The sequence below is a fragment of the Gambusia affinis genome, linkage group LG13 (genome assembly GCF_019740435.1).
Source record: "Gambusia affinis linkage group LG13, SWU_Gaff_1.0, whole genome shotgun sequence".
NCBI classification, from domain to species: domain Eukaryota; kingdom Metazoa; phylum Chordata; class Actinopteri; order Cyprinodontiformes; family Poeciliidae; genus Gambusia; species Gambusia affinis.
The window spans coordinates 18,253,172-18,276,842 of NC_057880.1; the positions used below are offsets into that span (position 1 = coordinate 18,253,172).

At 37.3% G+C, this 23,671-nt stretch overlaps 1 protein-coding gene across 1 annotated transcript in view; it reads left to right on the plus strand.

The window, feature by feature from the left end:
• Positions 1 to 23,671, plus strand: part of LOC122842754 (cAMP and cAMP-inhibited cGMP 3',5'-cyclic phosphodiesterase 10A-like) — a 74,637-nt gene that overhangs the window by 49,986 nt on the left and 980 nt on the right. The window contains exons 2-14 of the mRNA XM_044136895.1: positions 2,264 to 2,395; positions 13,066 to 13,094; positions 14,556 to 14,679; positions 16,043 to 16,092; positions 16,186 to 16,326; positions 17,760 to 17,915; positions 18,946 to 18,996; positions 19,515 to 19,573; positions 20,149 to 20,200; positions 20,461 to 20,603; positions 21,422 to 21,514; positions 21,691 to 21,877; positions 23,093 to 23,235. Coding sequence (XP_043992830.1) covers positions 2,264 to 2,395; positions 13,066 to 13,094; positions 14,556 to 14,679; positions 16,043 to 16,092; positions 16,186 to 16,326; positions 17,760 to 17,915; positions 18,946 to 18,996; positions 19,515 to 19,573; positions 20,149 to 20,200; positions 20,461 to 20,603; positions 21,422 to 21,514; positions 21,691 to 21,877; positions 23,093 to 23,235 — 1,360 coding nt within the window. The remainder of the gene's footprint in view (positions 1 to 2,263; positions 2,396 to 13,065; positions 13,095 to 14,555; positions 14,680 to 16,042; positions 16,093 to 16,185; positions 16,327 to 17,759; positions 17,916 to 18,945; positions 18,997 to 19,514; positions 19,574 to 20,148; positions 20,201 to 20,460; positions 20,604 to 21,421; positions 21,515 to 21,690; positions 21,878 to 23,092; positions 23,236 to 23,671) is intronic.

Below are 23,671 nucleotides of genomic sequence, written 5' to 3' on the forward strand. Positions count from 1 at the left end.
CAGCAACAGTTGCTTCCCTGAGGTTATTATTGTGTTGACACAAATTTGTGTTACAGATTGACTGTCAGTTCTAGTAAAGTTATGACGTCTCACGAACACACAGTCTGCGTTAGTGTTTTGGCTAAGTTACAGCTGAGTAAATGACAATGAATGGACCAAGTGGTTGTTTTCACTCTTGTCTCAGTAACATGGTAAAACTTAAAGATGGAGCCGCGGTTCTGCTTGATTTTGTCTATTTGCACGAATTACCCAAATGGTCATGGTTTCTGAGTGCGAATTCTTCTCACAGGCAAACCTTCCATTAAAACAACTTTCTCTCATCAATGATCTGACAAATGGCTCTTTTCTAACAACAAAGTCAGTAAACAGCAGCACTTAGTGAGTTCTCAAGAACATAATTTGTTATTGAGCGCATGCGAGTTATCCTTTATTGTTATGCCCTGCTTTTGAGGCTTTACAGGAAACATAAGAGAGCTAGCTGGCCCATTGAGGTTTTAGATGAAACCTGGTGTCTGCAACACAAAAGTTTTCTGATGAGATGGTTAAGGATACACTCTGGAATCCAGTTTGGTTGCAAAATTATTCATACCTTTTGAACCTTCTACATATTTTGTAAAGTTTCCAACACAATCTGCAGTGTGCCTTTGGGTTACATTTTATGTGACAGACCAAAATAAGTACTAGAAAAGCCCTGGCAAGGAGAGCATTTATTAGAGAAGTAGCCAAGAGGTCCAAGGAAGCTCATTAATGGAAAAGTGATAAAAATCAATGTTAAAGGAATTCCACTTGTAGTTACCCACAATCCTGAAAGCAGGAAAGACTTGATGGGAAGATGGATGGAGATAAGTATAGAGAAATTCTGAAAAACAAAAACTTGTTAGGGATTGCAAAAGAGAATCGTTTTACCTTCCAGCAGGATAATAACCCTAAATGTTCAGCAAGACAACAATAGAGTCAAGCTGTTGTAAGGAATCAAAATTATTTTCAAATTTTCAGTTAACATTTTAGTATATTTTGTTTTTATAAAAATATGCTGTCTTTGTATCATCTCCCTACTGATTCACACTCCCACCCCTGAGGATGGCTCAACCCACATGTGATGTGTGGTCTTGCTTTGAAACGTCAGCATCTGCAAAAAAGCAATAAAGAGCAGAGGAGCAGTGGCCAAGCGTCACCCTGGCGAGTGTGAACCGACGCATGCTCAGTCCAAAACAACCCGCAGTAGACAGCGCCAGTCGGACATGAAACAATCAAAACTGCAAAGGCATGAAATGAGGGAAGCATGAAATGACCAGCAAACGCAGCAACAGTGCCTAGTAAACTCTGGATTTTAACACACAAACATGGATTAAAAAATACAAAAAGTCTGTTCAACCGTCTGAAATTTAAATGTGGAAGGATCTTTTACAAAATGGCACAGAAAGGGAGAGAATTTATTCAATATATTTGATATCTTACTAAAATGTGGTCAAATTTGTTGCTCAATTTTATTTATTTATTTGTTGTTTGTGATATGTATTGTAATTTAGCTTGAATATTATTTTTTCTAAATAATTTTAAGTATTGATGAAGAATTTAGTTTTTATATAATTTGATATAGTATTCCACATTTGCATTAGTAATTTCTTGGATATTTTGAGTGAATGTTTAACAGGAAGGTGTTGGAGGGCAATGTAAAAGTTTTAAAATATAAATATAATTAATTTTCCAAGTGCAACAAATTTGTTGATTTTCCATACTCTATGCCTTTAAAAAACAATGTTGATTCTAATATTGATCATATTAGAATAAAAAAGCCATTTTTAATCAAAATTTTGATTATAATTTTTTCTGAAATCAAGAATCTGTTTAGAGGAAGAAAATAGTTAGGCCTAAATTCAATGGAAAATATGTCACAAATTAATTCAGTTGCTCACTGGGAACTATTTTGTAAAGAACAATATGCAAAACTTTCAGTTTCATCTTCTTATAATTATCAGAGGCTAGAAGACACATTTCAGAAACACTTAGCAAATTTCTTCTCTAAAAATATTGCATCACTTTCCCTTCACTTCCTAGTTATGCAATAGGTTGTGTTAGTTTGGCATCAGTGTTTGTGAGAAAGTGGAAAAACTATGAATACTGTTGTGTCTCTTATCTGCACTTTTCATACACTTCCGTGATTTTTATGCAACATGCCCAAACAATCTGTTGGTCGGGAGAAAATTGGTAACAATTCAAGAACTAGCAGATGTTTATGTGTTTGGTGTTTTGTTTTTTTCAGGCTTGACAGATGAAAAAGTGAAGGCCTACCTCTCGCTGCACCCGCAGATGCTGGACGAATTTGTGTTGGAGAGTGTGAGTGCTGAGACGTTGGACAGATGGCTGAAGAGGAAGACCAGCAGCAGGCCTGCAGGTACTGCCGTCCCACACGCAGAACGACACATGCAGAGACGCTGGCTGCAGCTCTTGGGATCACTGTAACATTCTGATTGGATCAGCAGATTTCACTCGGCTTCACTGACGCACAGTTGTAATTTCTGTAAAATTTTGCCTGTTTGGAGGTTTTCGCTCTCCGTCAGCAGCGCATGGGATCATTCAGGTAGCTTTTAGCAGACTCAAAGGTGGAGGCAGGTCTTTTCAATACCCTGATCTTCTACAGCTCAAACACCTCAACTTCACGTGCGTCTTTTTGTTTAATTGTGGGAATTTGCGACACGCAGAAGAGAGGGAGAGTGCGCGGGGCCTGTCGGGTCTTTACAGGTCATTACATGTGTTTGAGCGGGCCGAATTGAGTTTGTGCGCGCTCCACACACAGCCGACTGTTTCTCAGACCGACCACATCTATCAAGGGCCCACAGGGCTGGCACTCTGCCCAGTCGAGCTGCTGACGTCAGAGGCGACCTCCAGAGACATGCAGCCTACTGAAGGAGGCCCAGAGGAGGGGTGGGGACGGTGGCGGTGGTGAGGAGGCTGTGCTGGCTCGGGGCGTGGGCCCTGCTGGAGGAGGAAACTGGCATAGGACAGATTTGTCACATTTCGGAGCTGCCTTCTACATGAGGTATTCCATGTTTGTTGCCGCCATGTAGGGAGCCTGGTGTTTAGAGTCTGGGAATGTGTTTTTAATAGTTTCCTGTATGCTGTGTGAGTCCGTGTTTGGTTTGACTGATCCCAAACGGAGACGATCATGTTAGTAACTCTTGCTCCCGCCAAGTTTTATGAACGCAGTTTAAACCTGTTCAAATCACACCGCTGATTCACAAAAGATATATTCACATGGTAAAAACTTTTATTTATGGGTTTAAGTACATATATATATATATATATATATATATATATATATATATATATATATATATACACACACACTCAAATTACCAGAGATAAAATCCGCTCATTGTTTCTGCTATTGCTTTTTATTTATTTATGGGTTAGCAATAGAATTAAGAAATTGTGATAAATTTATACTGAGTTAAGTTTATGGTATGATTTTTTTAAATCAATCTATTGTCTAATATTTCAGTTAATTTAAGTAATTAAAACCACTAATGTTGCTCCAAAAATAATAAGCAAGAATTTTGTTTATTTATTTTAAATACCTGAATTTGATATTTATTGCAAGTTGAAACACTTTTAATTAAAAAAGTAGCCTACAAGTATAAAGTACTAATTCCATTATGTTTATTTAATTTCAATTTATTTATTTCGGGGATAACCTCTTGAGATGTAGCATCTAATTTTTAAGAGAGCTAAAAATACAATTATGTTTTTTTTTTCAGTACTTAAAATAGAAAGCAGAAATACTCATTGAATTTCAAATATAATAAGGCTGAACTAGAAAAAGACAAACAAATAGAGCTAATAAAGTGTCATAAACCAATTATAGTTTAATTTTGGCAGCAACAATGAAGCTGCCTTCAAGATTACTTAGCTAAATAGCGAGACATAGCAAAAACTTAAGTAAAAGTAATATAATAGTTTTAATAAGAATGTAAGAAACATACAGCTCACTTAGAAATGTCTGTGTTAATTATAGTTTTTTGAACGTCGTGAAAATCACAAGCATGTATTTTGAAGGTGGTCTTGGGCTTCTACTAATAGCTTTCCCTTTTAACTAATTTAATATAATTAATAGGTTAATAATTTTTTAAGTCAGATTGTGCATTCTAAAACATAAGAAATTTTATGTTGTATTAGTTTTTCTTATTTTGAACAATAATTTTGCAAATTACAAAATAAAATCTGAACAGAAATTTTCACTTTTAAGTATGAATCACACCTCCAGCTTGACAAAAACAGTTCCTGAGATTTATGTTTGCACAAAAAAGGGAAGTCTTATTTTTTTGAATGGCAAATAGAGTTGGACTGTACAGAAAAGGAAAAAAAAAAAAGAATCATGAGTGTAACAAAATATGATTGCGAAAACTGTTAACATTTCCGTGCAGCTCAGAAGCTTGTCTGTTCTCTATTATAAATTGTGAGAACAAGACAATAAAAAATTAATTTGGTCGCCTGCTCCAAGTCTGCACAACATGTGCAGACATGAAGTTATTCAATAAGCTGAACATATCAAAGTTTCCAAAAACAGTTATTAGGGGAAAATATGGCAAACAGACAACTTGTTTTCATACAGGAAATTCAGCAGCTTTATCGTAAGTAGCATCTTTAGTAGCATCTGGTGCTGTGAACCTCACCTGACTTGAACTGCCTCCTGAATTTAGATCACTTTTGGAAACCATGAAAAACTTTCATAATATTTCTCATTCAGCAGTGAAGTGGACATTTTATCCTGCAGGTCTGTTGTTCAGACAGAGTCAACCAATGAATGCAGCCGAACCGAACTGATGTGCAACAGGCAAAGACTAAGACAAGTACCGCGGCAGGATTTCATTAGGATTTCAAAACATTTGTCAAAAAGTTTAGAGAAATAAAAGAAAAGTTAAATTCATTAAAAATAAATCAACTAAAAATAGTGAAGATTTTTTAGTTGGTGCCATTAAATTAGTTACTTGTATATAATTCACACCTTTGTATAATAGCTTAAGAAATGCAAGTTTTTTATTCCAGTCTTGAAATGTCTTATTCCCAACATGAAAGTTGACATTTTTTATGTTGTGAGCAAGTTGTGCTAAAAGGAGTTGGCTCTATCAACGAAGCTGTTTATGCCTAAAATGCAATCTCATTGCTAAACGTGTTGCAGCATCACAGCTAATGTCAACAAACACAGGCCACATTTCTAAAGAAGTTTTTTTTTAAAGGAAGTTACATGAATGATCCTAAACAACCTGATAGCTGATCAGGCATAACAGCACTTTAATGGTTGAGTAACCTAAATAACAGATTCAAAACACAAATATATTTGTTGTTTTTTTCATATGTTTATTTATTCAATAATTGCATAAAGGCTTTTTGAATGAAAATATTGCATATTTGTCAATATATGATGCAATTAATTAAATTAACTCTATTAAGAGTCTTAATCAAGTCCCACTGCAATATTTTACATATTCAGCATTTTTGATATCACAAAGTAGTACGGTAAGTACCAGACAGATATTCACTAATATGAATTCGGCACATATGTAATATTTCTCTAGCCTTCATTAAGAGGCAGGAGTACCACCAGACAGGTGGTCACTCCATCCCAGGACAACAAAAGACTGTCATGTTTTTTTCTTTCAGAATTATAGTATGAAAAGATATAAGAGCCTTCTTTCCACGAGTGCTTGTTGCTATTTAGTTCTTTGTGTGGTGACTTCCCTGATCATCCATCGTGTTTCTGTACGCCCTTGTTCCTAGTGGGTTTGGGAGGGGACCTGGTGCTTATCTCCAGCTAACGTTCCGGGCGAGAGGCTGGGTTCACCCTGGACAGGTCGCCAGTCTGTTGCAGGGCAACACAGAAACAGACAGGACAAACTACCATGCACACACACACTCACACGTAGAGAGAGACCTGTGTGAAGAAGCCAGAGTACCCAGAAAGAACACGCACAGGGAGAACATGCTCCGTGCAGAAAGACCCCGGGCCGGGAATCAAACCCAGGACCTTCTTGCTGCAAGGCAACAGTGCTACCAACTGCATCACTCTGCAGCCTGCCTTCACTGATAAGAAAAAGATTTTTTAATTTCCATTCAGCTGGTCATTAGCTAGAGATGATCATTGTGTGAACTTCTTTTCAACAGCTTATTTCTTGCACTAAATTGCTCTTATTTTGTTCTTTTCTTGCATTTACAATGGCAAGATGTACCATTTTCATAGTAATTAGTTTATAGATGTAATCAGTCCATAGATGAGATGTGATTTATGTATGTAATCACATTATATGACCATATAAATACCATATACATATGTGTTTATTATTCAGGAAGAAGAGGGAAGTTTTGTGCTAAATCAGAGTAGCAGCTCTAGTATTGCACCATCTGTTTGTCTCTGTGCTCTCCTCAGTAATATTACTCACTGTACTTCCTCTGTTAGACTACGATGAGCAGACCACTCGGCTCCACTCTGACGGGTCTCTGTAGGTTCCTCTCGTTGGCCATAACCACTCACATTACAAGTTACATCTAATTTTTGGTTCCTCAAACAGCCTGAAAGGTCAGACTGATGACGGAAATATATGAACTGAAGACTTTTCCCTTTTCTTTTGTTGTGCAGCCATGTTTAGTTCAGTCCATGATGGCACTGGTGGGAGGAAAAACAAGATACATTCAATATCTTGTTTATATGTTATTGTTTTTTTAGGCCAGGTCTTTTAGCGATTGATCTGATATTTTTATGCGTGTACCACCACCAGCAGCAAAAGGAGGAGGAGGAGGACTTGTCATCATGTGATCGTCACTGAGATAACCGCTGCTTCCTGGAAGCAATCCCTGCAGCCGGGCTTGTTCTCACTTATCATGTGACAGACAACATTGGATTACATAAATCAGTTTGTCCGAGCATGAACACACGAGTTGTGTGTGTTTGCATGCATTGGTGTGTGTGTGTGTGTGTGTGTGTGTGTGTGTGTGTGTGTGTTTTAGCATTTCTCACCTTAAAAGGTCCAATTTTGCAATAAATACTACGTTGTGGGGACCCACTACCCAGGCTTTGAGCCTAATAAGAAGGGCTGTTTTTGGGTCAGGATCAGGCTATAGAAATTAATAAAAAATAAACAAATGGAAGTCAATAGAAAGTCCTTGTAAAAATAGATTATTGTATGTGTGTGTCTAGAAAGGTTATATAACTGCCTGTAATTCAAGAAAAAGCCTCCACTTTTATGCAGCTGTCTTTATTAGAAATTTAGCTTCTCCTAATGGCAAAATTTCATCTGTTTTTTTTTTTCCTTCTGGTCATCATACTTTTTTCATGAAAATGATTTTTAAAACACAACTTAGGCATGTTATAAGAACATTATAGCCCAAATGAGAATGTGCTTATGTGTCACTGACTTTGTTTACGTTGCTTTTCGATGTATCGTGGGATAATTAATTGCTTCCAAACTCTCTGCTGCGTCCATCCAGAAACGCCTCGGTACTTGACTGCAGCCTCACACACAGACACAAGCTCATAGAGGAAATCTAACGCCTGCTTCCGTTCAGCTTCAGTTCTGAAATTTCAGCTCACGAAGGTGGAGCTACTCAGTGAAATCTGGTTGACGTTCAAAAATCTCTGTTTGAAAAATTTATTTTTATTGGTTTTGGATTCTGATTGTGAACTACGAAAAGCTTACGTTTGAAATTGCAATACTTTATTACAGCAGCGTCTCTAAAACATTTATAAAGAACCATTTATTTTATTTTTTAAACTACTTTCTTGTTTATATGAAGGATAAATACTGGTTACTTTTATTAGAAATTCAGTTAAACATAATAAAATTGATTTTATGTTTTGATTTTTGTTATCATTTTCTAAAGCAACAAATGGTTAACTGGCTTTTAAGGATGGGTAATGGAAAACTCTGAGGATAAGTGAATCACTGGGCTTGGGCTTTTTTTGTTTCAATACCAGAGGGAAAAAGCCTGGCTGAGCTTTTTAGCAGCTGATGCTGTTTCCTGAGTTGTATTTAGAGGCTGATCAGAAGCACACAAAGCTGGTTTTGTGTACCAGAAGCTCACATCTCAGGACTGTGATAACAGACCTGGCTCACCTGCAGGGCTTTCCATCAGGAGGATGCAGCTTCAAGAGCTCAAATCACTTGCTCTCTGTGGAACTTTAGTGACCTAGTCAATTATTTTCTGCTTGTTTGCTCTTAACATCCTTTCATTATTCATCGGCTGTACAGTCGTAGCAAGATGTTTAACAGAAGCCATGTAATAATGTCAATTAAACAATGTCCCAATTAGTTTTGTTTGTTTTTTTTCAGGCTTTTAGCTCAGAGCCCTAATTGAAAGCTTTAATAACAGTATAATAGCCATATTGGTATATAACGTTACATAAAACAAAGGCACCAGCTTTGGCTATGGCAGCATAGCAACCACCAGGTCAACCACGAGGTGCTGACCGCTGAGTCACTCCTGGTTAACCGTCCTGTGGGACGCTGTGGATCTGTGGCGGCGGATCAATAAAGCTCCCATTAAGCGCTGTGCACATTAGACCCAGCTGACTGAGATGCTCGTTTTCCTGTGAACCATTAAAGAACATGTATGGAGCTGTTCATATCCTCTGCGTGCATCTATACATCATGGGTTACAACTTCTCATTATAAATCATTAACTCTGAGCTGATGCATCAGATCTGTGCTTTTATCCTTCAGCTGACATGTGACATCAGTGTGAGGAAATTGCTCTAAAAACAGAAAAAGAAAGTATTATTTTGTACAACATATGGAAGCTTTTGTGGAGATTTTTTATTTCTCTAAAGAAATATTGATAAGAGACACAACAGTATTCATAGTTTTTCCACTTTCTCACAAACACTAATGCCAATTGAGTATCATAGTTACTTAATTGTGCTATAAAATGGCAGTTTTAAAGGAACTAATGAATAAGTTCTTTGAATTGAACAACTTTGTTAAATGTCAAAGTCGACCTCCAAACTGAACACTGTGTAATAAATTTTAAACCAGTGTGACACAACACATACAAATCTTCTAACAAAAAGTTCACAAGAAGTTTAAACAGTTCCATAAAGTTAGAAGAAGTGCACATCCCACAGGTCTGGAGAGTTGCTACACAGTCCTGTTTGGTGTTCACTGCCAACTCTGCTGCCAGGATATTTTCTAAGAACGTGTCAGTGCTTTCTTTTCATATTTACTGAAAGCATAACAACTCCATGCAAATATGAGATGGTATTAAGCGACTGTTGCATAGCTGAGTGTTTCAAATGATGACCTACGCATTCACCTGAGGCACGCCCCTGAGGACTAGCGGCCCTGTGGGGATTAATTCACCAACGTATCTGATGAAACAGAGATGTTGTTCTTGCTGAATAAGTTGAGCAAATTGTCATTTTCTCCCACTTTCATCTAAGTGGAATAAGGTGTGTAGACCTTTTGACCCACACCAAACAAAACCAACTAAACACACTGAAGCTTTACTGGTTTCCAGGAAAAACAGTGATTGGAAAAGCATGCTGAGACTGTGGCCGCTGCAAAATGGGCATGGCTGTGCATGCAAACCTTAAGAAAACCGTTGGAAGTTGTCCAAGCAGCCACCTGCTTCTGCATAACAGCTCAAATTTAAAGGCCATCAGGTTTTATAGCTCTGAGGTTTCAAGGGACAAGAGGGCTTTGTATATTACCATTGAGAAACGTGTACTGAGCAAGAACCTCTAAGCATTTTAAATGTGATGCTCCTGAAACAAGTTTTAATTCAGAATCTTCTAGAAATTCAAAAGGGATTATTATCATAAATATCAAACTATTCTGGATCTTTTAGTGATGCATTTCAATATTTATTTTCCAGCATGGAATGATGTTAGAACACACAAATTAGCAGAAACGAGATTTGAGTGCAAACGTTTCAATTAATAATGCATTTTCCCTAACAACAAGGCGACAATATGCCCTGCGTCCTCTGATACAGACCGTATTCTCTGCATCAGGATATTTTGCTAAATATCCTAAATATCTTCTGATATTTTTGTTTTAGCTCGGTTGTATAAATTGTACCTTTAGTTGTATAAACAATGAGGCTATCAAGGCGGATGACATTTATGCAAGGAGAACAAATACTGCTCTCAGCTGCCGTTAATAACAACACATATATATCATTAAATAATTTCAATCTTTGTATGTGTTTATTATGTATACAGCATGCATCAGTTTATTAACACAGTTTAGTTTCTGCTGTAATTACTGGTGTTTAACAGCTTTCAGTCTCTCTCCAGTCACTAGTTTGGTCAGATTTAGTCTTCAAAGCCATCTGTTTGTGAAATATCTAGACTTCTAGAAGTCAGAAAAGGTCGTGTCTAAAACAAACGCTCCCTTTATAAAGGGATTTGAAGTCTTTTTCAAGTGCAGCTTTCAGTCCTCTGATTGACGTCACGCCTGGCCAGGGGTTCACTCTAAAATAAGTCTCATGGCTAAGTTAGGAAACTCATAGCATACTGGAGGAATGTTTAAAACAGCAAACAATGTGGCTGGCTGTAAAAGCCCTCTTCACATCTTCATAGGGATTTGTTTTACCAACTCTGGTCAGAACTTTAGCTTGTATTTCTAAAACGTGTAAACCTTTGTGCATGGTATTTTTCAAATGAAATATTATCAAAGGGGTCTCAATAGTTACTGTTCTGGTGTGCTGTTGACCCTGATTTGATGAAGAGCCCCTGGAGCCGTTTTGTTTGATTTCCATCCCAAGTAGCTCTCCAAGACTCCATGTGAGAAACTTTTAGGACTGGCTGAAACTTTTGTTATTGTCACTGAAAGTATTTTCATCCAATTTCAACAGCTGGAAATCGCAAGAATAAATTTCACTCGAAGCCAGAAAGTTTTACAGTTCATATTCTTTCTTTCTTCAGATTTATTCCTTCATAAGTTATTCAGACAGTGTTTTAGAGCTGATAATGAAGTGAAAGTGCATACTGGGCTCATTTTGGGCGATATAACCATGTTAGCTTTGAAGGAACATATAAAGAATATAACATAGTTTTAGCATCTATATGGAGTGTGATTTCAAATTTGTGTTTCCCCTGACGACCACAGTATTTGTCACCTTTCACACTAATGCTCATAGTGGAAAAGCTGTGAAGGAAAGACTATAATGGCCGCTGCAGCTTGGTGTCTCTGAAGTGTCACCTTGTCAGCCAAAGTTAATCTCTACTTCAGACCGAAAGCTGTGTGGGTGAGCATGAAACAGTAGTCATCAAAAAATGGCTTTAGAGTAAAGCACCTACTTTCTGAAGCATGAGAAAAACTAATTTCTGTAAGGTTTGTTCGCACATGATTAGCTTGAATTGTGAAAAACAACAAAAAAGGAGCTGAATTATCAATGAGTCATATCAAAACTGAGAGATAATGAGCTAGCTAATACCTTTTAAATGCATATTCTAGGAGGCTAACATTTGAGTTTATTGAATACCTCCCGAGTATGAGCCAAGATATATTGTATATATTTCAGGTGAATTGTTTAACAGAACATGTGTGCTTATTATTTTTTTCTTTTTAAAATTTTTCGGAATCTGTGGCATTTACAGTTTTACAAACCTTTAACCCCCAATATGTCAGTTTTAACAATAAAAGTATTTCTTTTTAGAAAAACAAGAATAAACTATTTCAGATTTTTGTTCGTTATGTAGAGTTTTTTCCTGTAGCATATATTAAAATTGTTTTAAATTAAAAGTTGACACCAAAACTAATTGTGGTTTTTGTAAGTAATTGTTAAAGAAAGTTAAAAGTGCTTGATTAGCTGATTGTGGACTGTGAAACATTCTCAAATTTTACAAAATCACCTTCATACAGTGAATTAAACTGGTGAAGTCATAGCTTTATCTCTGTCGACAGACACAAGATGAAGAACTTGATTTGTGCAGTTACACAGTTCATGAAATATGTGACAAAATCTGGTTGGATATATTTTTTGTCGTATTGCAACCCCACACTTTTTGGTTATGTTCAAAATGTTTCAATTCAGCTACTGTTGGGAGGACCACATATGCTTTTGCTTATTTACAGCTTGTGCTGTCAGCTCACTGTAATCTATCATGGTGCTTATTTGCAGAAAAGCACACACCCAGATTTCAAATAGTCAAGACACATGACTGTTCAGCTTCAGAGATTTTAATTCAGAAAACATCTTAAACTTTTAGAATTTTGTTTAGGATAAACATTTATTAGGATTATTAAATGAAACTATCAGAAACTGGCAGCTATGATAAACGACTGTAGATGACAAAAGACCTGAATGGCATATGTTTATAATTCTATCGAAGGATGCTTGTTTTGAGCATTGAGTTGTAATGAGTTTTACATTAAGTACAACAGTAGGAGCAATCCCTGCCTGGAAAATAAGACAAAACTATTTCATAGAGTAGTCTGCTGCTCAGAGGAACTATTAATCAAGAGCAAATTTCTAACATTTAAAGCAAAATGTTCTGGTAGTTTAAGGTGATTATTGTGTTTAGCAGCACAGCTGGCTAATATTAGTGATTTAAGTAACTTCATCTTGAAAAATGGTGTGAGTTATTTTTGAAGTTTTGGTTCAAACATCTTGGAAATTTGAGTTAGTCTTAGTTTAAATGACAGAAATTCACTTTAGCACACCACCCTGCATGTTTATGGGCATTGCTGGCAAAAATGTGCAAAAAGGCCTAAACTTTCGTAGCCATTTACTATGTGTCAACACATTTGCCCTCCAGAAATAGAATCCTCTGTTGTCTCTCCCATTTTGAAGAGCGGTTAAGAAACATGGGTCTCACTGAATGCTCAAAAGTTTTTAACAAAGTTGTTTTTTTTTAAAAAAACAACCATATTGTAGATTGTTTTTGTTTTTCGGAAATATTGCCAATTGTTTAAAGATTTGCAGAAAATGTATGTGAGACAGCAAATTATAGTCAAATAACTGTTAGTACGTTTTATTTTGGTTGATCTCTACATAAATTACATAAGTCAAACAGATAAAAGATAAATAAATCACATGATTAATTGTTACCATTTTTTGTCTTTACAGATGGCACATTGACTAAAGAAGTCAGCAGGGTAAGTTTTGTGTTATACCTAAACCTAACTCACTTATTAAATTAAATGATTACATCCAGGACTTGTGTGGGTCTATATTCAGAAAAAGGGCAGCTAACCTCTCTGTCGACCCTACACATGCTGGACACAAACTGTTAAACTTTTATCTTCAGGTTGGTGCTACAGAGTGCTATTTGCGAAAACCAGACCCCACAGAGACAGTTTGTTCCTCCAGGCTGCCTCTCTGATGAACACAATGAACACCTTATAGCCTGAGCAGTCAGCTACTCTGCTGTGAAACAAAATGAGCATATTCCACTTTTTCTTTTCTTCATATATATAATAAATGGCTGTACATACTGTTCTTCTTATCCTTTATTTTATTCCTCTAAAGATTATCTATTTATACTTAGTGTCTGTACGCAGCGAGCATTTCAAACCAACATCAAATTCCTTGTTTGTGCACATAATCATTGTCAATAAAGTTGATTCTAATTTTGATTAATTAGCATCTCTCTGGCCTGTCAGGTGTTTGCTTACCTATCAGAACGCTGTTTGCTAATGTTTTCTTACAAACGGCTGAGACCTTTAAAGAACAGACAGATTTTTATATTATTTGCTATGTTTTATTTAGAGGTAGAAGATTAAAAGAGTTTAAAGTCTAATGCAGACCACACTTTTCAGATCTTATATTGTTTAACATGTCATAGCTAATTTAATTGAAACATTTTCAAACAAACGGGCCGTTGCCCAAACAGTTTGGCAGTCAGTCCAGTGTTTTCTTCTATTATCTACAGGATGGCACTGGTTTACTGTATGATGCTAACTATTAACAAGCATTTATAACGCTGAAGACTCCAGTGTGCATTTTATTACAACTAATTAGCCATAAAGAAATTGGAAAAAAAACTCTCCCCCTGTGCCACACCTAAACTCGTACCTTTTCCCTGTCACATCCGTCCACCTCTGTAGAATAAACTTATGACACAGGAAAATAAATGAGGTCCCCTCAACCCCTCAGTGCGTCATCCATACGTCTGCGCAAACAGGATGTGGGAGGGCAGAAAGCGTCCCGTCGGGGACGCTTTCTAGTGCTTTCTCCCTGCTGTCCTGTCCTCACCCTCTCTGCAGGCGCAGAAATAGACATCTCTTTGGCCTCGTAAAAAAGGGCCGGAGGTTTGTCTTTTTGCACAGTGACAATTTTAAAGCAGAGGCTCTGCAGCCGGGCTTGTCGGGACTCCAGTCAGAACTGTGGGTTTTATGACCTTCTCTGCAGCCACTGGGGATCTCTAAGCTAAAACACAGCAGTGAGAGGGAATGTCAACGAGTCGTGGAGGAGAATATTTTGGTCAATGGCAAAAAGATAATGTTCTTTCCCTCAGTTAAAAAAAAGTATCTTCCTTTTCTATGAAATGTATAAATCAATATGTGCCACAAGGTGCAAGTTGTTTCCATTGTTTTAATGTTTTGTGTTGTGTCCAGCAGTACCAGGACACAAACATGCAGGGTGTGGTGTATGAACTGAACAGCTTCATGGAGCAGCGGCTGGACGCTGGAGGAGATAACAAACTTCTGCTCTATGAGTTGTCCAACATAATCAAAACAGGTAAAAGCATATAAATACATACTAAACCTTATTACACAAAAGCTACAACAAAATGTCACAGAGAACAGCTAGATTTTTTTTTCTGACGGAAAATAATCTGCGTGTTTCTGACAAATTCCTGGATAAACATCTCTCAATGAACTTGGGGTCAAACACTCAGAATTCCAGAGGGGGATTTTTATGATTAAAAATAACTCTGAAGAAGCCATTTAAGTCCATATTTCATATTTTTCTTATCATCTTTTCCTTTTTGTTCAGACTTGTAAAACATGATACTTACATTTATTTCCTCCTCCAGAGTCAATAAATATTTAGCTTTAAGGAAAGAAACCAGCATTATATATGGAACATGAAGTCTGGGCATCAGTGTATAAACATGATGGCCACCCAAGATGACAGTAATGATTGCCAAGTTCCAGCTGGAAAGTAAGCTAATAAGGCAAAGATTTATACGTGGACTTGTCCAGTAAGACAGAGGAGAGAAATGACATCTGGGAGCAGTAGCATTGAGACCTAGCTATCCAGCGCCCTCAAAAGAGATTTAAAGACTTTCTATGTCAAGTCCAGTCTGCCTTTAACTTGACACAGTAACCACTTCTGACAAAAGTTCAGATCAAAATCAAAAATTCAGGCAGCATTCTGGTAGTTTCTGCTGCAGAGATGACCTGCATTTTTACTCAAAGGCAAAAATTCATGTCATGTCTGCGTTGTCTAAAATATGATGAATTATGCTTTTTAAGATTAAAGTCACACTCAGCTAAGTCTTCAGATAACATCTATTCTGTGAGGTAAACGAGAGTCACATGTATATCTAAAGAAAAATTGACACATTCACTGTTTTGTTTGCTTTGCCAGATCATAACTGTGGTGTTAATTAGATGATTAAAAACCTAAAGTATATGTGGAAAAAGACAAAAAATAGCTTGGTCAGCGGCTGAGATATGTGCAGGGTAAACCACTTAAAAATATATGTAAACATACATTTAATAGTGATTAAATGTTTCCGAGTGAACTAAATATGCCAGTTCACCCGAAGCATATCACTCATTAACTTCCTGATAATCTGAGTATTGTGTGCTGCAGCCGCCTTTCTGATGTCACATTGTATGATAACATGACCTATATCGGAGTGTGAAATGGGACTGGAGAGGAGGACTGGGAATGAGATGAACTGGAAGGCAGTGAAAGCCTCGGTCAGAGTAAACTTGTTGCTATGTGGGCCATTGTTATACGATTCGATTACAGCTGCCTCCTTGTTATGCTTTTTGTCTACGCCTGTCCTTAATCGATTGGAGAAAATGTCTGAGAATGCAAACTGCTGACGTAAGCTACATCTAAGCACATGTATGTCTTCTCTCTGCAGCAACAAAAGCTGATAGTTTTGCACTTTATTTCTTGGGAGAATGCAACAATGTGAGTTGTTTGAATTTACTCATTAAAGTTACCTTTTCTTTATATGTGTGTTTCTCATCATCTGCTGTTACTTTTCCTTTTTTTTTAAAACAGAGTTTATGTTTATACACTCCAAGGAGGGCCAAGGATGGCGGTCCAAGCCTCGTCCCGTATGGCCCCATCTCATACGGGACAACCATTGCCGCTTACGTTGCCAAGACTCGCAAAACACTGCTAGTAGAGGACATCATGGGGGTACGACAGCTCTCTTTAAACCAGAATGAGGTCACACTAATCAGAATTTGACAGTGTTGATAGTTTAGTTACTGAACTGTTTGCAGAACCTTGCAAATACGCTTTTATGTATTTTGTCATATTATAAGAAAAGACTTCAATATACTTTGCAGAGATCTTATGTAACAAACCAAAATAAAGTAGTGCAAAATTGTGAAATGGGACAAAATTTAAAAGGTTTTTTTTTTTTTTTTCAAATACACCATAAAGACCATAGAGCACCAAGATGAGCACTAAGAGTTTCAAACTTCTTCAAGAGATGTAAGAAGAGAAGAAATCAAGAAGCTGCAGACATTAATAGATCAATAAGAGGAATTTTTGAATGTGATTACCATTAGTCATCCACTCTACAAATCTGAGTGGCAAGAAGATATTTGCTGTTGAAAGAAAGCTAAAGCTACAGTCTGTGACAAACCGTGTAGTTCTGCACATCAGATGACATCAAAATTTGAACTGTTTGATAAAACCAACAATGCACATCACCCTGACAATACAGTCTCCACTGTGAAACATGGTAGTGGCAGCATCATGGTGGGGTAAGCAACCCCACCTGCTAAAGGAGAGCATCCTTTAGCAGGTGGTCAGAGTAGAGCGGCCATTGGATGTGACTGAAAACCAGAAAAATCCTGGAAGAAAACCTGCTGGAGGCACGGTTTAGATCAAATTCAGTCCCAAATCCATCTGAGAATCAATGACAAGATTTAAAAATAGTGCTTTGTAAACATTCTTCATGCAGCCTGACTGAGCTTTGGCTGTTTTTGCAAAGATAAAAGGGTACATTTTTCCATTTCCAAGCTGCTAAGGGACTGAATACAAATGCATGAATGATTTTTCTTCTTTGAAAACTAAGTATGAATTTTCTTTCTTCTTTTTCCTCTTTTTCTTCACAATTATCCACTTCTTTGTGATGGTCCATCTGAGAATCCTAAAAATTAAATCCTATCCATTAAATCCTAAAAATTCATAATCAAGTTTGTGGTTGCAAAATGACAATATTTGTAAAAACCGTTTTAGAGGTTATGATATTTTTGCACCATAAGCAGAAAACATAATGTCTATATTTCTATTCATTGTGACTTCCAGGCTAATTTGCCTGTTTTGATTAGAAAACCGAATCTGACAAACCAGGGACTTTTCCAGCTAGAAGTCAGTCTGAACAGGAACATTTTTAAAACAGATTCCAGAAGAAAATATCAACACAGATCTTCTGTGACGGAAAATCCACCAATCTAAACAAATCTCCGCAAACAAGTCAATCAAACAACCCAAACAGTTGAACGTACAATGCAAGTCACATTTTTGTGCCTGGCCGTAGACTTTCCTCTGATACACTGTTGTAACACGCATGCAGTTTAGTTGGGTAGATGTTTGGACGGGTCTCTCTGTATTTGCAGGACGAGCGATTTCCGGACGGCACAGGGCAGGACTCAGGGATCCATGTTCACTCTGTCCTGTGTCTCCCCGTCCTCACTGCCATTGGGGACCTCATCGCCATCCTGGAGCTGCATCGGCACTGGGGCAGGGAGCCTTTCAACCTAAGACACCAAGAGGTCAGCCCAAATCAGAACAAGGACACCTGCAACTTTTTAAATAAGGCTGAAGCAGGATGAATTGAAATGTGCCCAAGAAACTGGTAGAAAAGGTCTGAAGCCGAGAGCAACATAAAGATGTTGCTCCGCTTTAAATACTGACAGCTTTCACTAGACGTCTACCTCAAATATTTAGAATTTTCCAAGGTAATTTGACTGCTTTATTGTGTTTCACTGAATGACAACAGCTGTAACTTTTAATATCCAAGCTGTTGCTGATAGTTTTAATTTTTTTATAAAGTAAAAATGTTTTTACGGTAGAAAACTGTGAGCATTGTGCACTTTTGCAGCACCAAAAGTGCACCATCACATTAGAGGCAAATAGCTACTGAAAATAATTTTTAACAGAACTGATTAAACTGATTTTGGAACTTAAAATCAGATGTTATTTGTATTTTTCTTTTTCTCTTTTGTTATTTAGCTTGTTTTTTAACTGGGACAAAAGAGTTTTTGTTGCTACAAACTCTTAATATGCAGGGCAATAAGTTTCAAAATTCCAACAAAGTTTTAGTTTGTTTGCAATTAGTTGAAAAATAATTTAAAAAAAAAACATATATGTTGAGATGGATACAAATCTTATACCCATACATTAACCTGTTAGTGTTCGATTTGACTTTTTGCCACTTCATCATGTTGGTTCTATAGCTCTCACATTGAAGCAGAGTCTCATTTACACCACATCCTGATGGGAGAACCCTTTTCCACTACCTTTGCAGCTGCACAAGTTGCATGCAGTTTGTTTGTTTTTCCAAATAAATCTGCGAAACATTAAAGCTCTGTAAGCAGAAACCAGAACAGCAAGCATGTGATGCTTTTCTGTAGGATTTTAGCTGAGTATGCAGAGCTACACTGAATTTGTGAGAGAGCTAGCTTGACTGTGACTGTTTTAAAAATGTCAAAATGTGTCCAGGTGGCTTGAATTTATTGATTTTCTGTCTCCAGAACTTTAAAACTAAGTTTACGGTGTTTTTTTTGTTTGTTTGTTTTGCAGGTTGCAACAGCAAATTTAGCTTGGGCATCTGTTGCCATTCATCAAGTACAGGTAGGCATGCCTGTATACAGACCTGATCTGAATTTGAGCTTGCCCCCTCTAACAGATGTGTTGCAGTTCTCATCTTGAGCCTCTAGCAATAAGGTGTACCCTACTGTTCATTATGCTTCTGGATGACATTGTTTGTTCTAGTTCTGCACTGGGGAAATCCACTGTGTACAGGAACCGCGTTGTCAGTATGCCCAGTCCAATCAACAAGACCATGCGTTCAACAAACATCTCCCCTGAGACGTCATTATGTTTTATGAAAAAGATAACATAGTACCCCAGAGGAGCGGTGTCCCACTGCAGCTCTGGCCACAGTGGACCTCTGAGCCTGGGTTAGCGCCGAAGCGCTGCTTGCTGCTGACACACTCCTTTGTTACAGACAGGAGAAGACGGCCCGTGAGCCTGTTTGTAGACAGTGAGCCGCTTCGCTTACAGAACATGCTGGATGTGTTTTGAGAAAAGATAAGAGAAAGTTCTTCATACATCTGTGTGTCTGATCCTGACCTATTTTTCTTTATTAGATGTGCAGAGGCCTTGCCAAACAGACTGAGCTTAATGACTTCCTACTAGATGTGTCAAAGTAAGAGCTGCACTGAGATCTGCTTCTGTAACTCAATAAAAGCTGCTTAAAAGCTGTGAAGTTTGTTTTTACACCATGATCCTAAAATTTGGAAATTCTTTCAAGTGTGGCAGCTATTTATCTGCATTCACAACAACACAAGTCCTAAATAAACTGTTCACGCAGTAGGAGAAATAATTATATTTTAACAAACTTATAGTGCACTGCAAACATATTAATACTCCTGAAACTTTTCCACATTCTGTTATATTACAACCACAAACTTGTACATGATGTGCATATTTGTTGGATTTTTATGTGACAGGCCAACACAAAGTCTACCATGATGGTAAAAATATAATTTTGTCTTTGCTTAAAATAAGAAAATCTGACTGGTGTGCTTTTGGTTTTTGTACTAATACACCAACCTTATGTTGGTGTGTCACATAAAATCCCAATAAAAAGCTCTAAAATTTGTGGCTACAACACAACAAATGTGGATTAGCTTAAGCAGGACTGTAGCGTTTACAATTTTATAAAGTCATCAGAGCTTTATTTGTTAAAACATCTCAATGTGTTGTTTTCTTTTTGCACAGAACATACTTTGATAACATTGTGGCAATAGATTCTCTACTTGAACATATTATGGTGAGTCTGACTTATGCTTTATCAGTTTTTTTTACACCTAATTATAACCAATAAAATATGATTATTTTGAGGGGAGTTCTTCCTCTAACGCCTCATCTGGCTAAAATTGCTGCTTGGGTGTCATCGGATTGAAACTGTAAAATGATCAAATCAGCTGAATAAGCAGTTTGTTTAATTTCAGTAGTCACTAAAACTAAACTGCTGATTCCTTGTTGGTTTAATCATCTATAAAATGATGTGCCCCTTTTTTTGCTTTACAGATATATGCAAAAAACCTGGTGAATGCAGACAGATGTGCGCTCTTCCAGGTAGATCACAGCAACAAAGAACTGTACTCTGACCTGTTCGACATCGGGGAGGAGAAGGAAGGCAAACCTGTGTTTAGAAAAACAAAAGAAATAAGGTTTATAACCTTTTCATTCTACACTCTAACTCTGAAGTGGTTTTCAAATTTGTATTTTTATGTTTTAGATATTATCTTGAAAGACAGATTCCTGTACTTAAATCACTAATGTTTTGTGGTAAAAGCAATCGAGAAAAAAGTCACTTCATAAATATCAACGTCACAGCCACAAAGATGAATGTGTTTGTGGGGTGATTGTATTATTGATCAACACACAGCAAAAACACAAAATCTTACTAAGCATTTTTCTCATTATAAGTTATAAAATGTTCCACTTGTTCCACTGGCAGATTATTTCACTTATAACTAGTATTTTTTTTCCATCAGGAATTATTGATAGATTAATTATTGACTTAAAACAGCTCCTGTATTTTGCTGAAAGTAACTTACATGTTAGTTTTGAGTTATTTCAAGTGTGGTAAGATATTTACACTAGAAACTAGGCCAAAAACACCAGACAAGATTTTGTGTTTTTGCAGGATTATAAAAATATCAACATCACAACCACAAACTTTAATGTACTTTGGGGTGACTAATGGTCTAGTCAAAATTTAAATATTAAATCCACCCTTAAGTGTGAAAATTTAAAAAAAAAAAAGATAAATTCCTTTTCCTCTTTACATTTATCCAGTATATTTGTCTTGCTATGTCACATTAAATCTCTGCAAAATACAGTGAATATATCAGTACCTCAAGGAACAGCATTCAGATAATACCAGACTTTACTGAAGACTATCATCATATTTGTTCATATATAGCTTCTTAACATAATGTTTATCCAATAAATGCTTCCACTCTCCCATCTCGTGTCTCTGCAGATTTTCCATAGACAAAGGAATAGCTGGCCAAGTAGCTCAGACAGGGGAAGTCTTAAATATCCCAGATGCCTATGCAGACCCACGGTTCAACCGGTAAATCACTGCTCTCTTTATTGTCTCATTGTTTAAGTATCATTAAGTTATTATTGTAGTCCAGCTGGCTGGATTGTGTTAGAATCACAAACAAAACCCACTTGTCTAAACCTGTAAGCAACATAAAGTTAAAGGTCAAACTGATGCCTTCTCTCTGTCCACGTGCTCTCTGATAGAGAGGTAGACCTCAAAACTGGCTACACCACGCGGAATATCCTGTGCATGCCCATTGTGAGCAGGGGAACCGTTATCGGTGTGGTGCAGATGGTGAACAAGCTAAGCGGAAGTGCCTTCACTAAAACCGATGAGAACAACTTTAAGATGTTTGCTGTCTTTTGTGCTCTGGCCTTACACTGTGCAAATGTGAGTATCCCACACAATCTTAAATGTTTTTGATGGAATACATAAAAAGCTCTCGAAGGGGTGGGAGATATTGACTTAAAATTTTATGGCAATATTTTGTGGTACTATTGTGATAACGATAAAAATTATCGCAAAAAAAAGCCAACAACTATTTAATACTTCTTTTTGTAGGTAACTGTATGACTGTAAATGCATGTAACAGTAAACACAAATATTATTCTTGAAAAATATTCCCATTTGAAACAGGCTTCTTCAGGATGCCACATATTTAAAAAGTGAGATTTATATCACTAAACTGCACACAGCAACTTTATTTAATCATATTTTTAAATTTCCTGATTGCCCACTATTTGTTTAACAATAGTGGGGAAAATAGTAAAAACATTTCTGATAATACTGCTAGTTTTGTTTTTTCTTCAACATCATTACTTGAAATTTATTGTGACGATGATAACAGAAAATTCTTATCATGATAATAAATTTTTCACAATAAAAATTCAATAAACTGTGACAGTCCAGATCAGTGGTTATTGTCAGCTGACCCGCAGCGTTCTTCACTCTTCATGTTTGTTGCAGCTTACGTGCTACTTTGCAATTGTAATTTCCCTCCACATCAAGACTGCAGTTTCTGTTTGTAGTTTCCATTACCTCGAAATGTGAATAAAAACTGACGATTATCTCTTTCATGAATAACACTAAATTCCCACCTCTTGCATTGTGTGGTCTGTCTGTCAAATCGTCCGCTTACCGCGGGACCCGAGTCATTGTCGACTCCATGCGACATGCTTACGCAGGGAACGGCGTCACAAAGTTGGTTTTAAAATTGATGCGGGATGTTAATATTTTAAGACGAGCGCTCTCTCACATCCGTCCAGTGACAGGATTTATGTTTGGCTGAGATTTATGCCCCACGTCTCTAGGAAACGTAACTTTGGCCGGCTCCTGATTCGCAGTGATTTACGCGGGGCCCAGGCGCCTGTACCTGGCCGCTTCCACCGCCCGTTTGTCTGCACGGGGGGACAGGGACACAAACCAGATGTGGAGGGAGGCCGGGGAAAAAGCCCTCTTTTAGTGAAATTACAGCAGTGACGCATGAAGAGTTTCACATCACGCTCAGGGTTTCTGTGTGATTTACTGCTCTCGAGTGTTCAGCGTGTGTGTTGACATTTTAAAGAGCAATTCCCGCTCTTTGGCCTCGCCGCTGTCTCTCTGCAGATGTACCACAGGATCCGGCACTCTGAATGCATCTACAGAGTGACGATGGAAAAGCTGTCCTATCACAGCATCTGCACGTCAGAGGAGTGGAAGACCCTCACCCAGCTCAACCTTCCTGAACCCATTTACAAAGAAATTGAAACGTGAGTGAATAAGAATATTCAAAATCAAATAGAGTTGTTGTTCTCATAGCATGATGCTGCCACCACCATATTTCACAATACAGCACGATTCCCTGCAGGTTCTCCAGAAGGCCTGCTAGGTGTTTCTTTGATTGACAGTTTTCTTTACCCAGCATGTCAGTTTATATCAGCACTTTTCAATCTTTGTACCAATTAATCTGCCTAATTAAGACTCAATTAGATGCACAAATGGTACTTTCAGTGTCATTCTCCAATGCAGTTGTTCCATGAAGAAAAGTGTCAAAGCATGAATTTTTTTATTATAGCAATATTTTTAAACATTAGCTTGTTCTTTGTCATATTTAATGAAAGTTATTAAGAACCATCATTGAAAGAATCACTTGCAGCTCCGGAGTTGAAGGTTGCGGAGTCCTAGTTTAGATGGACGACCAAGTAG